We start from the raw sequence: 16,057 nt of genomic DNA on the forward strand, positions 1-16,057 counted from the left end.
GATGTAGAACCACGGCATTATAGAATCATCAAGGTTGGAGAAGCCCTCCATGATCGTCTGGTCCAGCCATCCCCCTACCACCAGTGTCACCCACTAAACCGTGTCCCTAAGCACTACGTCCAGCCTTTCCTCGAACACCCCCAGGGACGGTGACTCCACCACCTCCCTGGGCAACCCGTCCCGGTGCCTGACTGCTCTTTCTGGGAAGAAATGTCTCCTCATTTCCACCCCCAGCCAGCAGCCCCCGCCCGTGCCAGCCCCTTGCACGCTGACTGCTGCAGGGTGCGGGCACTGCCGCCAGGTGGCGCCGCCGCGCCCCGCCCCGCTCCGGGAGGGGAGGGGAGGGGGGGGAGCCCGAGGCGGAGCATGCGCACTGCGCCTCGCCCGCGCCCCTGCTCCTCCGCCTCCCGCCCGCGCTGCCGCCGCCCCTCCCCCTGCCGGCTGCCCTGCGAGCGGGCGGAGGAGGAGGAGGAGGAGGAAGGGCCGTGAGGGGGGGACCCGCACGGAGCCGGCGGCAGCTCGGGCGGCCCCTCGGCTACCCCCAGCGGCCGGGGGGAAGATGGCGACGCTGGGAGGCGAGCCGCAGCCCTTCCCCGCCGCTGCCTTGGCGGCAGCGGGGGGCGGCGGTGGCGGCGGCGGTGCCGGGGGGGTGTCGCTGGCCCTGCAGGCGCCGCTGAGCCGCGGCCTGGAGCGGGCGCTGGAGGAGGCTGCGCACCGCGGGGGGCTGAGCCTGAGCGGCAGGAAGCTGAAGGAGTTCCCCCGCAGCGCCGCCGCGCTCAGCCACGACCTCAGCGACACGGTGCGGGCAGGTGAGGCGGGGCTGGGGGGGCTGGGGGCAAGGGGGGACCCCTCCGGCCTGGGGGGACCCTATATGAGGTGGGGGGACCCCTCCGACGTGAGGAGACCCCTCCGACGTGAGGGGGCCCTATATGAGGTGGGGGGACCCCGTATGAGGTGGGGGGACCCCTCCGACGTGAGGGGGCCCCATATGAGGTGGGGGGACCCGATATGAGGTGGGGGAACCCATCCGACGTGAGGGGACCATATGTGGGGTTAGGGGACCCCTCTGATGTGCGGGGGCCCGATATGAGGTGAGGGGACCCCTCCGACGTGAGGGGACCCTATGTGAGGTGAGGGGGAGTAATTAAAGTCATCGAGGAACCCCCCTCTCAGCTGTCCCCCCCGGGCAGTGTGCCCTGGGGAAACTGAGGCGGGTCCCCGCTGTCCCACTCCGTCTGTTTGTCTGTTTTTTTATTATTTAGCCTCCTCCCGGCTCGGTGCTTGAGGTAGGTGTTTGCTCTCCCATCTGGCTGGAGGGCTGCAGCCGCCCCCCCGCACGCCCACCCCGCCTTTGTAAGGCAGAGCTGGCTCCTCCGTGGCTCTTCTGCCTCCCACCTCTCCTCAGCCTCCTCTCTGGGGTGAGGGCAGCTCCTCCGTGCCTCTGCTGAGGCCACCAGTGGGTACGTTGCACAAGGAATGCATGTGCAGGTTGCATGTGAGATACTGGCTTGCTCCTTCGCCCTGCGTGTAGGTGGACCCGCCTGCCGTGGAGGGGATTAAGCCTGTGTGTAACCACGTTAGGACGCTCTCATGCTTCTGAGTAAGTCGCAGATTTTACGTGCTGCAGGTGGAGAAGTGTCCGTAGGAGCGCTTTTGCCCTGCAGCTACCTCCAGGGAGCACGGTGCCTTTCATAAATCCACATCGACCCCAGTGTCAGACATCCACTCTTGTATCCTAACGTTCACGCAGCCATATTTCCACCTCCATACGTAATGCTGTCTTCCGTGGCAAAGCTGGCAAGAAATCCTTGTCTTCACATGCACTGGACATCTTCTGCAGGCAGAGAAAACCATCACTACAGAGGTCTGCGGAGGGGACGGGCATCACAGCCCTGCGGGTAGGAGAGGTGAGGGGAAGCATATCCAGTCTGCGTTCACCTTGCCCTCACTGCCTCCTTCCAGCATGGAAAAAGGCACGCTTCTTTCTCACCTGAAGGAGCAGTCCCCCCCCAAGAAGGGTCCCATCTGTTCTTCTACCCGTATTTGTACAGGGGGGTGGAAACCAATTCATTCTTTACATTCTAGGTAGAACAGTACAAACCTCCACTAGAAGAATACATCCGTGTATTTTTAAGATCTTTACTGTACCGCCTCCACATGCCCTTTTGTGCCCCAGTTGCCTGCTGAAGATGGTTGCGTTGTAGCAGCGGAGGAGCAGGCAAGTAGTCACTTGTCCTTCTTGTCCCACAGAGCGGCAGGTGCTGCACCTGCGCGCAGGCGTGTGGTAACACGAACCTCGGTTCGCACCTACTTCTGCACGAGGGTATTTCTGCTTTTCCGTCCGCGGAGACGTAGGTGCTCACTGCATACTTGCGTCTAGCCCAGCTGTCAGGAGCAGAGTAACGTTTCTGATTGTTCTCCGGCTCCGTCGCTTGCTCTTGCCAAATGGATTTCACAGCGCTCTGTGAGAACGCCCGTATCAACAAAAGAGAAATGGGAAACTTGATAAATGAAACTCGCTAATCGGTAGCAGGATTTGCCATGCTAACGATTAACTCAGTGATAGATGGGCAGTGAAAGGGATAAGACGTGGTAATAGCACTGTATGCAGTGAAAAGAATGACTTGCAGCTTGTCTCCCAAAGCGAGATGTTTTATCGCTGTTCTTTTTAAAACAGAGGTCTAATGAAGACATGCCGTGATACAGGATAAGTAGTGTGGAAACCCAGAAATTCAGGCATGTTTGATTTGAGCTTATTCAGGCTGTTGGTAAGCAAAACTATGCACAGAAAACAAATTCTTTGGCAGCGAGTATGTTTGTATTTGTATGTTGTGTAAGTACGTTCTGCAGAAGCACGAGCTGTGTGGTGTTTGTATAGGTGGCACGTGCCTGTTACATATTTAGTTTCACATTCTGGAGAAAAAAATAGTCTTTGTCAGAGTTTTCACGAAAGATGCCCAATACAAAACACATGTAGAGTGGATTTTTCTTCCTCTCTTTGGTAGAAATGGCAGTGTGGAGTAGCCCATGCCTCAGTTCTCTGACATTCTCAGTCCTTTATTCATTCTCCCCACTTAGGAAAAACCATGTGTTAATCTACGGTTACTTTATGTTTTTGTTTATAACAGCATGTTGCAGCTGATTAATGGGAATTGTTTGCCTTGTGAGTTAAGTCCTACCTTGATATATTTCTGAAAAAAATGTGCTCCTTTTCACTTGTTACGTTGCATAAGTAGAATATATAAACAGAAGAGGCGCTTGGCTTGTGCCCAGATTTTTGAAACTCTCAGGACAAACTCTTGATGGGAATTTTCCCTCTCGCTTCCTCTCCATAAATGTGCATGATATAAAAACAGTGCTTTTGTGTGCTACTTGGCATGTGTCCTTGCAGCGAGTGACTTGTACTTTTGGATTTGATGTGCTGATACATCTCTGAAGCCTTGAAACTTTTTGATGTTCGGTGTAGGAGTAGCCTTTTTCTGTTAAAGCCTTTTTCGCTAAAGAGGGCTAATCTTACAGAAAAATACAGGCAATCCTTGATTTAGAGAAGACCAGCATGGGGGATTGAGTTGAGAGATCTGCGGAGCAGGGGATTTCCAAAAAAAAAATGAGACCATATCTGCATCTTGACAGTGTTTTAAAGAGCCTTAGATAAAGAGTTCATGGGTTGAGGAAAGGATGGTATGCAGACTTTTTAAGTAAAATGTTATGGAGCTTGTTTTCTGCAAAAGTTCAGAGCTCTTTAAACAGGTCTGAGGAAGATAGAAGTGTCAAACTTGAAATTCTCTATTCATGCATTTTTTTCCCTGAAGTTAGAAGTCAGATTTCATATAGCAATTGATAAAGTTGCGGGAAGGATGTAACTTTCATAGCCGGGAGCAAATTACTTGACTTGTCTAGTTCTCGTTTCAGTTATGCTCTATAGCAACTGCGGAGGCATAACTGTACTTGTCACTTCTATTTATGCAGTTTCTTGGAATGGTTTTTCTTTTGTGACTTTTCTTTGCATTGACTACATCTCGCTTATAGAGACGCGATCCTATCAGCGTCCATGCAGCTTTCCAGCACTTAAACATTTCTTCCTTGTTGTCTTTGAGAGTTTTGCTCAAGAGCTGGGTGACCCAGTCGTCTGAACTTTGAGGCAGTATCTTGCACACAGAAGGGAGTTTGTGTGGTGCGCAGCACTGTTAGAAGAAAATAAATCCTCTATGTAAAGCATCTGGAGTTCAGTCAGATGTTTTCAACCACATCAGCGTGGATGCATTGCAAGAGCCATTTCAAAAATAATAAACGCTATTCTTATCGCTTTTATTACAGGCTGGGTTACGCAGAAGACAGTGGCACGGTAATCACATAGTTCTTAAGTAATAGCATGCAATTATATTCCTCAAAGCCACTGGGAATGCTAGAAGCATGTTAGTTTATAAATGAGGAAGAAAAAGCCCCAAAGCTGCTACTTAAATGTGCAGTCAGGGCTGCCTGTATCGCTTCAACCTCTCTCTGTAGGCTTTGGTTGTTGTTTTCTTGTTTTGAAGGCAGATCCTCTGAACTTTTTCTCCTGAATACCTGTTCCATCCATTTCGATTGTGTTGTTCAGGCACATGGGGAAGCAGCATCCCTTGCTGCTGCTTGTGGTGAGATGGGAGAGAATCTAATACTTTTTACTCAGGTGGTTGTTTGAAAAGAAATGCAGACTGAGGTATTTGAATGTTAGCTTGGACAGTATGAAAATTGGGAAGGAATATGTGTTTATTTTCAGTACTTCAGAATGCTCGCTCAAAAACCAGCAGGTGGGAGTTCCTTTGTTTAAATACTTTTACCTGGACTGCGCGCTCAGGACGATGCTCTGTTGATGTCAACTCAGCCTGACTTTGCAATCCTGATTTAGACTGTAGCTATAGGTTTGTTTTCGGGATGGTCCACAAATCATGGTGTCACCTGAGCATCTATCTGAGAACCTGTAGAGTTTTAGTTTGTGGGGCAGTTTTAGCTTGAATTTTGGCATCTAAGCACTTCCTGGGAGATTTTGTAAAGGGAAAAAAAAACAACACCAAAAGTTCTAGGTTGTCTTCCATCAGAGTTAGTTTAGGAATGCATTTGTGTTTTATCCAGGTGTTTGAAGTTCTTTCTGTGTGTCTTTCTGATATATATATATATATGTGTGTGTGTGTGTAAATACATAGGTGATATATTCTGGTTCAGGTGAAATATGCTTCTTCTAGTCCCCTTTGCTAATGATAATAATAATAATAATAATAGTAAAAACTTATTTTGCAAAGTTCTATTTAGTTAGTTTAAAATAAATAGCTATGTATATTGCCATAATTCTTGCTGGTCTTCTTTGGCTCCTTTATTAAAGCAGTTCTTCCTCCAGTTCTGGGAATTCTCCTGCATGTAGCTGTAGATGCGCAGTTGCTTGCTTGATTTCTCCCCGTGCAAACAGCATTTATGTCACAGATACTGACTAGTTTGTTGGTGCTACTGCACAATTTCATGAACCAATGCCAGATTATTCAGAATTTGGTTATTATTTGGTCCCGGGGGGAGATTCGATAGGTCGCTTTCAAACTTTTAAGGATTCTCTTCAATGCTTACTGCTCACGTTCTGGAATTTATATTTCGATTATATTGCTTTTTGGTTGTGAATGGGGCTTCTTGAGAACCTTTCATTTTGCTTATTTTATCCAAACTTCCTGTCAATAAAAATAATATCTTCAAATTAATTAGAGGGCTGGAAAAAAAGTTCTGTTTCTTATATTCAAGTCAGTCCCTTTCTACAACCTTCCTGTGTTTATTTGAAGGTTTCTAACATTATTCTCTTCTACACAAGTCATGTTTTAAGCGTATTAGGACAAGGAAAGAGGAGGAAGTATGTTTGTTTATTCTCACAAGTGAATTGAATGTTACCCCGCAGCCAAACTTTATGGGATATAACTGCTTCTTGAGATTACTGTATAATTTGCGTATTATTGAGGCTAAAAAATGCATGAATGAACAGAACTTGGTGCCACTCTGAGACCATTTGGTGCTTTTCTTCCCTCCCCAGGTCAGGGTACGTCCTTCTGCTTCGTGGATCATGCAAACATCAACGCGATTGACTCAGTGCAAAGAGTCTGTTAGTTCTTTTGCTGTGTGGAGGCTAATGAATTGTGCTTTTGAAAGTACCTCTTTTGTCCGGAGATTTATACCCTCCTGGCTGAAATGCAGCCACTCTGCAGGTGCTGGTGGCATTGGGCAGCACAAAATAAAGCCTCAGAGTGGCTTTTGTTGCTCGAAAACAAACTGGGAGTACTCAGCAGCCTGGTTACTCTTTTAGAGTGTGGCTTGAGCAGATTAATGGCTTTCTACCATCAGCTCTGTGTGTGTGTGCGCTCATCTTCCACAGCGTGGTGATTTTTATTTTATTTTATTTTTGGCTGGCTCCCTTTGTGAGCTGTGAAGCTCCAGAAGATCAACAGCGAGGAGTTAGAGGTAGGAGAGATGACAGCTTAGAAATCACACAATGGGAGGGAGGGTGAAAGCTCTCCAACAGCATTAAGCTCAGCTGTTTATTGAACCTTTACCCTTAATGTTAACTTTCAATTTAAGGTGGCTGTTTTTCAGGCAGCCCTACCTAGAGCTGTCAAAGCCTGTTTGGCCTCGCTGTGCTTGTAGATGGGTGAAAACTCATTGCTCTCGTGGAAATCCTGTCAGTTTGTGTGTCCTTGGCCTGTCTGCCTTGGGAACGACTGACTCGGAGCTCCAGAAGTGCTGTTGTGGCAGTAAAGGTGCTGTAGGTTTCTTTTCACATGCTTTTAGCTGAGGTGGTGTGTTGTTTCAGAGCCACTCTTGTGATCACAAGCCTTGTGGGAGGCAGAAGCCAAATATTCCTATGTGGTTTGTCTCCACTTCTTCCTTCCCCTGGTTTGTTTCTTTTGTGTCGTTGACACAAAAGACATCTCGGTTTAGACATCTGTAAAACAGCAGGGTCAGTGTCAATCTGAATACAATTACTATACCTAGGGTGTTGAAAATACTCAGGGCTTTAGTGAGGGGAAGAGACCAGGGCAGGATCAGCTGCGACAAAGCAGAACGAATACCTGCTCAGCAGCACTGTGGCTTGGAAGAGGAATGCCAACGTGATACAGGTTTGAACAGGAAAACGTGTGTAAGGAAGGTGTTACTCGAAGACAGAAGGTAAGGAATTGTACAAAATAAGGGAAAATTTATGAAGAGTGAAAATGCATAAAGTGTTGGGAGTGAAATAATGGACAGGATGGTAAGCAAGCAGGTGAGCTGTATGTTCTTGGTAAAATTGAGGAAAAACAGGTTTCTTGAGCAGTTACATTAATGATAACTAATTTTGTGAACAGAGAATTAGAAAAACGTGGAGGAAATGATATGACTATCATATATGACGTTTGCAAGTCTTATGCTATAAAAAATAGTTTAAAATTGATACCTTGAAGGTTAACTGTTGAATTTAAATTCGAGAAGCTTAGCGTTCATTTACCTGCGGAACCATAGAGCCGTGAAGGTTGGCAAAGACCTCCAAGATCATCTGGTCCAACCATCCCCCTACCACCAGTGTCACCCACTAAACCATGTCGCTAAGCACCACGTCCAGCCTTTCCTTGAACACCCCCAGAAGGGAAAGCTGGTGGCTTTTTTGCTGCTTACCGAGTTGTGAGAGCCACCAAGAATGAGAGACTCGTGTTTTGTGCATCAGACTGACCACTCTTGGCAGGATGAGGTGAGTGGCTGCCCCAGGCTTGTTCTTGCTGGCTCTGCTAGTAAGCATCCTCTAGATGGTGAAAATTCCCAAACTGGTTAGATACCTAATTCACTATTAAAATCAACATGATTTAAATAACTTAGGGCACTTTGGGAACCAGAGAGGTATCCTTATGTTCTAGTGAGATCAGAATTATGAAGATAACATGCCCTCTATTGTTTGCCCACATGTAAAATTGAAAGAGCCAGAAATGTTATCACCACGTTCAGGGTGCAGATCAGTGGCAAAGCGGCGATGAGCGTTGTATCTCCTGACTTCTGACTGCACTCTGCTGACCGGATTTTTCTATGTAGAGCACGCGCATCGGAGCGGTTCGGGTGCTTATAAAGCATTCTTTGGAAAGGTACCAGAGAGTTAAGCTTCTGGAGGAATAATTACATTCTGCTGAATTTGTGGGTAGATGCATCCTTGTGGAAAGAGTTCAGTTCTAAAATGCTAACGCATCTCCCCACCCTTTTTCCCCCAGGGGTGTCTTGCTGGCCAGCTTGCTGGTTTATCCCTTTTTTTTCCTTGTATGGTGCAGAACACCATAATATCTGCAAACCTCCTAACTGTTCTCGTTATTTCTATTTTTAAATAGTCTCTCTTCCTTCTGTCCCAGTCCGTACGAGAAATACTTAAAAAAAAAAATAATAATAAAAAAAAATTAAAACGTGAGTGAAATGACGGTCTTAGTAGAGCCGAATGAGGATTAGTTCTGCATTTAATTTGGAGCCTGAGGTTTGCGCTCACTTTTGAAGCCGCATGAAATGTTTCATGTTTTGCTGAACTTGTGGGAATTCTGGCTCCCTTAGTTACAAGCTCGCTGAAAATTTTATGATGTGACTGTAAGGTGTCTCTTCGGGGTATGGTTAGAGAAGTAGCTAGAAGTAGCTGGAGGCTTTGGAGCTTTATCAGGAGCAGAACGACAGCAAAACAGCTGAGCATCTAGTCAAGTGACCTGTGTTGCTGAATGGATGAGGTGTTTTTGTTGGTTTTCTGGGGGTGATTTTAGTCCTTAGTGCAAGTTGCAGTAATTATAGTGTTGAGTTTGGAGTATGCAAACGTACACAGTTGGTTTTCCTTTTTTTTTTTTTTATTTGGAAATGCTCTTTGTGGAGTGGAGAGAATTATTTGTACTGAACAAACAGGAAAATATCAGAAAATGCTTGTTGTCTGTTACCCTGCTTACCTTATTTTTCAATAGATTAATTTACTGAAATAGACTGGTTGCATGTATCAATTAGGAACGTAGAGATAAATGTTTCATCTCACTATGATTGTTTCTGTGCTTTTCTTGATAACTCTTTCCTTTTTAAACGGATATTGTCAACATCAAGGTAGATTTGAGACACCTGCTTTAAAAACAGAAGTTTGATTTTTCTTCCTAAACTGCAGTGCTGTAAAATGAAAGACTGGTAACAGGTTTAATTTCCAGTTTTTGGATTAAACTATACAGACAAGAAATAGGCAGTTTCTACTAAAGCAGCCCTGTAAATCCTTTTTGGTAGGAGACACTACTGGGTGGGACATTCATATGTGGCGGAAGATTCAAGGTAAATAACTTTCTGAATTAAACTAAATTTAGCAAAAAAGTCAAATCTTGGAATTAAATGTTTAAGCATGGCCTGCTCTTTTAAAAGTAGCCAAATAACTGGAAATTACAAAGTTTTACTTTATCATTATGTCTATAGAGGCAGTTATTGAACGTGCATCATTGGTTGTATTATTTGCAGCAGCAGCACTTCTTTGTAGCACTGCATTAGACGGGGGAAAAAGTAAAAATGAAAAAAAATGGATGAGAAAAAAAACATTTCAATGTGAGGAGAAAAGCACGAGTGACAAGTTGGATCCGTTGGTGAACGGAAAGAAACAGGTTTGTAAGATGTGCACAGAGACAGACTGGTAAGCACTGAAACTGATGGAGAAGTTGTGGAAAATGGGCAAGAAATAGGGTAGGAGAAGAAAATTGAATTGGAGATTAGTCTGATAAGGAAAGAAGTGGAGCAGAATGTACACTTGGATGAGGCTTACTGGAAGTAAGGCAAGATACCAGAAGTATAAATATGGTGGTTTATTTATAGCCGGAACCTTGTCTCAGAATTTAAAGATAGGGAGATTGTTGCCATGGTAAGTAAAATTATTATTCAAATGACTTTTTTTTTACTTCTGAACTTTTAACTATTTATAAATATCGTGATGGAAGCAATAGGGGGGTAAAATTATTTATACTTGCCATATATATATTTTTTTGAGAATGGTGAGGCCTAGCTGATTTTATTCAGTTCACCCTTTTTAAGATGCAGCAAGTGTGGTAACAGCAACGCTGTCTGTTTGTTCCATGGGGAAGGAGGAAGAACCCAGTGTCATTTGTATGGTTTATAATTACAGAATATCGACTGGGATGGAGACTTTTGGGATGGGCTTCCTGGTCAAAGATGAAAGGAGCCTTCCGGGGCAGGAGGGTTGCCCTGGTTGTTAAACAGCTGCTGCGACTGGTGATGCGGAGAAACTTAAACCCAGGTTTCCCATGTTTGTTGGATGTTGTGTTTCTGGGGTTTATTTCTTTTTTTTCATTGAGTTCATCCAAGTTCAAGAACTCCGTCTTTTTGCCTTCCGCAGTGTATGGTGTTGTTTCCCTGCTCAGTACGTACGCACTGCTGGCGATCCCCGTTCCAAGATTTGAGATTGAGCCTGGCTGCGTGCCCGCTCTTCGCCTGTGTTCCATTTGCCAGGCAGTTCAGATGGCCCGATATTAGGGACTTGTGTTTGTTTCTCGCTCACACGCGTCGTGTCGCTTGGGCATTTTACCAGAGGTGGTATTCTCCCCTCCTTAGTGTTTTTGCAGAAAGATAAATGACCAAGAATTTGTTTGTGGGGTTCATCTAAAATGTTGTTTCCATACTTTATCTTACTTTAAGACCTGTCAGAACCACTACTTAGTTTCTATACAACATCAACATACTTTGTTATTGCTTGTAGTTCTTGATTATTTTTTTTAAATCTCTCATGAGCTGATGATGTAGTTTCTTAGTCAAAATACACAGAAGCAAATTGAGCACTTTACCAAATTGTGGCTGTACTATAATGGACCTTTTCATTCATCATCTGAACATTCAAATTAGATGGAAAACTGCGGTGTTAATTTGACAATGGTTTGTTTCAGCCATTATTTTTCAGAGATCTTTTGGGGGTGGGAGAGGCTGCTGAGTCTGAAAAGGCTCCGTTTCCTTTGTACCTGTTTTTTTTTTTTCTTTTAAAAAAGGCATATTTCTTCCACAACTTTGGAACCGTTCTCTTTTTTTCCTTCTTCATATGCTTATTCAAATGCAACATGAAAAGCAGAGAAGATCTTTTGCTAGCTCTTCAAAGAAAATCCTTTGATGCAAGTGGTGTAGAATAATGTATCCAACGTTGACTTCATTTTGTTAAAATTTTAATGATGGAATTTAGAGACAAGACAGCTGCTCTCTTGGTATATTCCTTTGTATCACGTATTGCAACTATTACTGGCACATTAAAGTTTCCTGAATGTAACTTTTTAACCAAGCAAGAGCTTCTGAAGGGCAGACAAAGTATTTTGAATTTCTTGTATTTTGATTAATTTAAAAGCCTTCTATGTATTTCTATTGAGTGCTAATACGATGACTTCTAAGAGCTGATTGCTAGTTTCAGTTGGTCCTAGGATGGACCTTGTTCTGTGTTTCTGTTAAAAATTACTTTGCAAGGTTTGTTCTTCTCATTGAGGTATTTCATTGTTCTATAGAGATACAGATGGGAGAAAATGAGGAGTGGAAATGAAACTGCTTAATCCAGAACTCAGAACAGATCAAGGACAAAACTGTAAAAGGAACCTAGCTTTGGTTCTCTGGCTCCTATTTTTACAGCTCCATCAAGGCAGTGTAAAACGTCTGTAAGAATGGAAATTGAGGTATTTTCATTGAAGTTTTCTTCTGGAGGATGTTGGGGTAGTAGTAGAGATGTAAACTTTGAAGCTTTCATTATGATCCTATGTCCTGGGATCAGTTTTAAATTTATTAATGCAATGTAAAAATAAAGAAATCATTTTATAGTAGCATCTGTCACAAAGGCATGACAGTATGGTTCACAAATATTCAGTCTCTAAAAGAAAAAGTCATTATAGATTTGCTGTCAGTTAAGAACCAGGTAATATGAAAGAGCATGAACTTAAATAAAACTGAATCACTATTTTGGCAAGAAGCACTGTAATCCCTCTGCTGGTTTTCATATCTTTGTATGTTTGGCTTCCTAGAGAACTGAAAAGGTTATTTTTGGCCTAGGGCCTGAGGCTAAAAATGGCTTCTGGAATCTTATAGCTCAGTTTGGTGTTGAGCAGTTTCGTGCGGTAGTGAAATAACTGCAGTAATTGGTAGCCTCGCTGAAGCATTTCAGTTATGCACTTAAATGTTAAGCTGTGGGAGAGGTGGCCACGTGATACTTCCAACATCTAGTTTATCAGGAAAATGTAAGTTGTGTTTGTCTATGAAGCAATGGCAGCCTGAAAAAAAAGAGAGGCTTTTCTACAAGAGTTTTTTAAAGAGGAGTAAGAATGAATGTATAGTCTGGCCTCAATGGGGAAAGGCTCTAAAATGAATAAATAGATCAATTTCTAGGCAATTACGGTGAGGATGGTGAAGCACAAGCATTGTTTTTGAGACTGTATGTGTGGGGAGCAGGACAAGTCTTTGAAGTTTCCTTATGCTTCTATCCAACGTAGTCGGATTTAATTGAAAACCAAACAAACCAACCTCACCAATTCCTATATATGTATGCGTGTGTGCATTACATGCACTATTCTGAATGTTTTCTGAAGAGTTTGGGTGATTACGTAATTGGGATTTTTGAATAGTCAGGAGAATGCCGAGAGGCTAACTATTTAAATCTGGAAAACCTTACATCAGTAAAAGCTCTGGAAAAGGCTTCTGAAAAGACTGGATATCGCTTCCCTCTGTTTCTCTCCCAAATGTGTTAGCTTTTTCCCAAATTGTTTGTATTGGAACAAGTGGAAGTAACGCGTGGTGCCGCATGAAATCAAAGCTGTTTTTATATAAGCAGAGCTTGTATAAAAATCCAGGCAGATTTATGTTTTGGGTGAAATCAGCGTGGAAACATTCCGCATGAGAAGCAGTGCTGCTCTAGATATAGCTTATAAACTTCATGCAGTTCCAGCACGTTACTGTGTGCGTGTATTAAAACAGATTTTTTAAATATGATTTATGTTCTACTTTTTGCACGATAGTTTTATTTTATCATGTATGTCTAAATACATCATTCATGCATGGAATAGGTACAGCCTGAGGATAGGCAAATCAATACATTTCTCCTTACGTCACAACTTCTCGTGCATGTTACTCGGCAGTTACTATGATTAAGTTATTAAATGAAGGATATGAGTATAACCACTCTGTCTTTACTGGGAAATAGTGTAAGTCAGTCCACAGGAAACAGTTTTACAGAAGGAAAATGATCAGGAGCAATAAGCTGTTAAGGCTTTTTGCCTTATTAATAGAAGATGCTTTCTTTTAAAGGAATTTCTCTAATGCTTCAGTAATATGTAGTCTTTTCTGTCATTCTTTACCAGATGTATCTCACCTTATTTCATGCTGCTGTCTTTATTCTGGGGTGATTGGAGTATGTTTGTTGAAGCATGGAATAATTGATGCGTCTTAATACCAAGAGAGACTTTTATGTTGACACAGTTTGACCCTCTGCCCAGTACTGACCATAAATTATTCTGAGTCTTCATATCTAGACCAAAAATTCATGGCTTGTATGCACTATATCGATTTTAAAGTGTGCCAGTGATAATAGTATGATTAATTATGTTTCCTTTGGAAGTAAATAAAAGAAATTGCACATAATAGTTTGCATTGTAGCTTCAACTTATGATCGTTTGATCTTTACTTTATTCATCTACTGGATGAGTTCATGTACTATATCAGATAGATATTCATTCTTCCACAGTTGTTTAGAAATTAGTTTTTAAACATTTGTCTTTAATAATTGTCTTTAATAAACTAGGAGCCTTCATTAATAAGGGGTTATGTAAACTGAGATGTTGCTACAGCCTTCCACCTGGCTTCCTAGTAAAAGGTACTGCCCTTCTACCTAGGGTGAGTAAATGGTGATGATGATGGATTTAAATTAACAGGACAGGCTGTGAATTGTGGTGTTGAGGAGCCGGCATGTGATTCTGCCTGCTGCCCCTGTTCTGTGGCAGGTAACCACCAGCCCAGGAGCAGAGGACACAGCTGAGGCTGGTCATTTCTTACATTGCTGTGGTGAATGCTGCTGTGGCCCCTCAGTCCTAAACACACAGACCTGTGGAGTGTGATTTCAGACCTCACATCTTGTAAGTTTGTGAAACCTCATGTTTTTGGGTTCTTTAACCTTTGTATTGTCTTTCAGTTAATTAACTCACCAACTGGATGCAGCGATTAGTGAGGTATCAGTGGAGGTAACCTGTGTTCAGCTTCTTTTCTAACATTTGTTGCTAGAGCACCCAAATTTCACGATGGTCATTTGTACCATAGAGTCAGTGCAAGCTTGTGATAATCATCGCTCCTATTTTATGCTGACACTTCCCAAGACTACGATTGCATGCTTCATTGTGCTTGTGAGTTTTCATCCGACAGGGTTACAGAGGAGTTTGTCCCTGACCTGCCATGTGCTCCAGGCCCTAGCACATCTTGAACTTGGCTTTCTTTTCACTTACTGTACCATTAACACCTGTCACTTCAGATTTTGTCAACAATGATTTTGAATTCTAGGGGAAAAAGTCCAGAAAATCTTGAATGATGTTGTGTTGAGAAGACGAAGAAGAACATCTAAAAAATTAGATGATGCTATATCCTTAATGGCTTTCTTGAGGAAATCACTCAGTTTCTCTGAGTAGACATCAGATGAACACTCCACAACCAAATCAAAATGACTGATGTTCTGGTGTGAACAACTCAAAAAGGCTCTTGTACTAGACACTATGTTCTTATAAGACTATAGAACATGATTTGTTTCAGTGGTTTACAAGTTTTAACTTCTGATGGTGGTTTCTTAAAGGTATACAAGTTTGAACAGTTTGCCAGTTCACTTCTTCAAGTACTGTGATTTGTGGTGGTGTCCTTGCTTCAGGAAAAACTTGTGCATCCTTTGGTGCTTTGCTTTATGAATTAGGGTCGTAAAAAATAAAGATATTTCTATCATAGAAGAACGCTTTAAATGAAATGCAAGAAAAGTTGCTTTTTAATTAAGAATTCCTCCTTGAGTATCTCTTCTAGAACGTTATTGCTTGACAATTCTGTTTATAGAAACAGGATGTTTTGGTTTTATGAAATGTGGATTTCTTGGGAACTCATTTTAAGAAAGTGTTTGTTTGCCTCCACCCTTGGTGGAATGCAGATGACATCAGATTTTTTTATGTACTGGTGCTACAGCCAGTAGTCCATAAAGACCAGGTTTAGAAGTGTCAGAGGCATAAAAGGAGTTGAATGCTAAGCAGTCTTACTATTTAGGGTGAATTGGTGGTATTGATGTTCAGGTGATCATATTTAAGGCAGCGGAGCCTTAGATAGAGGTCTAAAAAAGGTCTTAGAAAAAGCTCTAAGAATAAAGCTGGAGAGTTAGGTCGGGAAGGGCTGAGGACAAACAGAAAAGGATCCAGACATCTGCGTCAGAAAGGTGTCTTGGTAATGGAAGGTGGAAAGGTGTCTTTATTTATTATAGCACAAACTTTGCATTAAATGGAGATGCCGATATTCAGTGGAATGTGATAGCTGCACTTAAATATTTTTCAGGTGTTTGAATCATGGTTCGTGTGGTTTTTTTTAATGGAAGAAGAAAATGTTTGGGTGAACTGGAGGAAAGGAAAACGTAGATGTAAAGGGAGAAGGGACTCATTTACTCCTTCCATACCTTCATGTCTTTGTTCCAAATTTTAACTCTGGCAGTAACTCAACAGCTGTACTCCAAAGATTCCTACAAGGCTGTAATCTATTGGGTGCTGCATAGAGAAACCACAATAAAATTTTGTCCCTACCATATTAAGAGCGTCCTCTTCCCTGCTTTTTCCCTCCTCTTCTCTTTGTCTCCTCTTCCTTCTCATGCTTTGCGAGCTTTATAGGGGACTCTGACAGCTTGGTCCTCTCTAGGACTTATTGCAAAAGAAATCCTAAGTAGTGTATGCACTGCAACGTGTTTACTCCTTTGTTTTTCCAGTGGCCTTATGTTGGCCTTTTCTCCTTCTCAGGGGTGTCCTGTTGGTAGTCTCATCTGAGCTTCAGCTGCAGG

At 43.0% G+C, this 16,057-nt stretch overlaps 1 protein-coding gene across 8 annotated transcripts in view; it reads left to right on the top strand.

Moving 5' to 3' along the window:
* The first annotated feature begins 387 nt into the window (after positions 1-387).
* Positions 388-16,057, top strand: part of LRCH1 (leucine rich repeats and calponin homology domain containing 1) — a 123,760-nt gene continuing 108,090 nt past the window's right edge. For 3 of the 8 annotated variants that reach the window (XR_014571613.1, XR_014571614.1, XR_014571615.1), the window contains exon 1: positions 389-809. Coding sequence is in view for 3 of the 8 variants with exons in the window: in XM_083795859.1 (XP_083651985.1) it covers positions 560-809 (250 nt within the window). In the remaining 5 variants the exon portion in view is untranslated. Of the gene's footprint in view, positions 810-2,237; positions 14,127-16,057 lie in introns of those variants that run through there. The other 5 variants (XM_083795859.1, XM_083795860.1, XM_083795861.1 and 2 more) reach the window with 3 other exon arrangements.

Source organism: Anser anser (genome assembly GCF_964211835.1).
Source record: "Anser anser genome assembly, chromosome: 1".
Lineage (NCBI taxonomy): Eukaryota > Metazoa > Chordata > Aves > Anseriformes > Anatidae > Anser > Anser anser.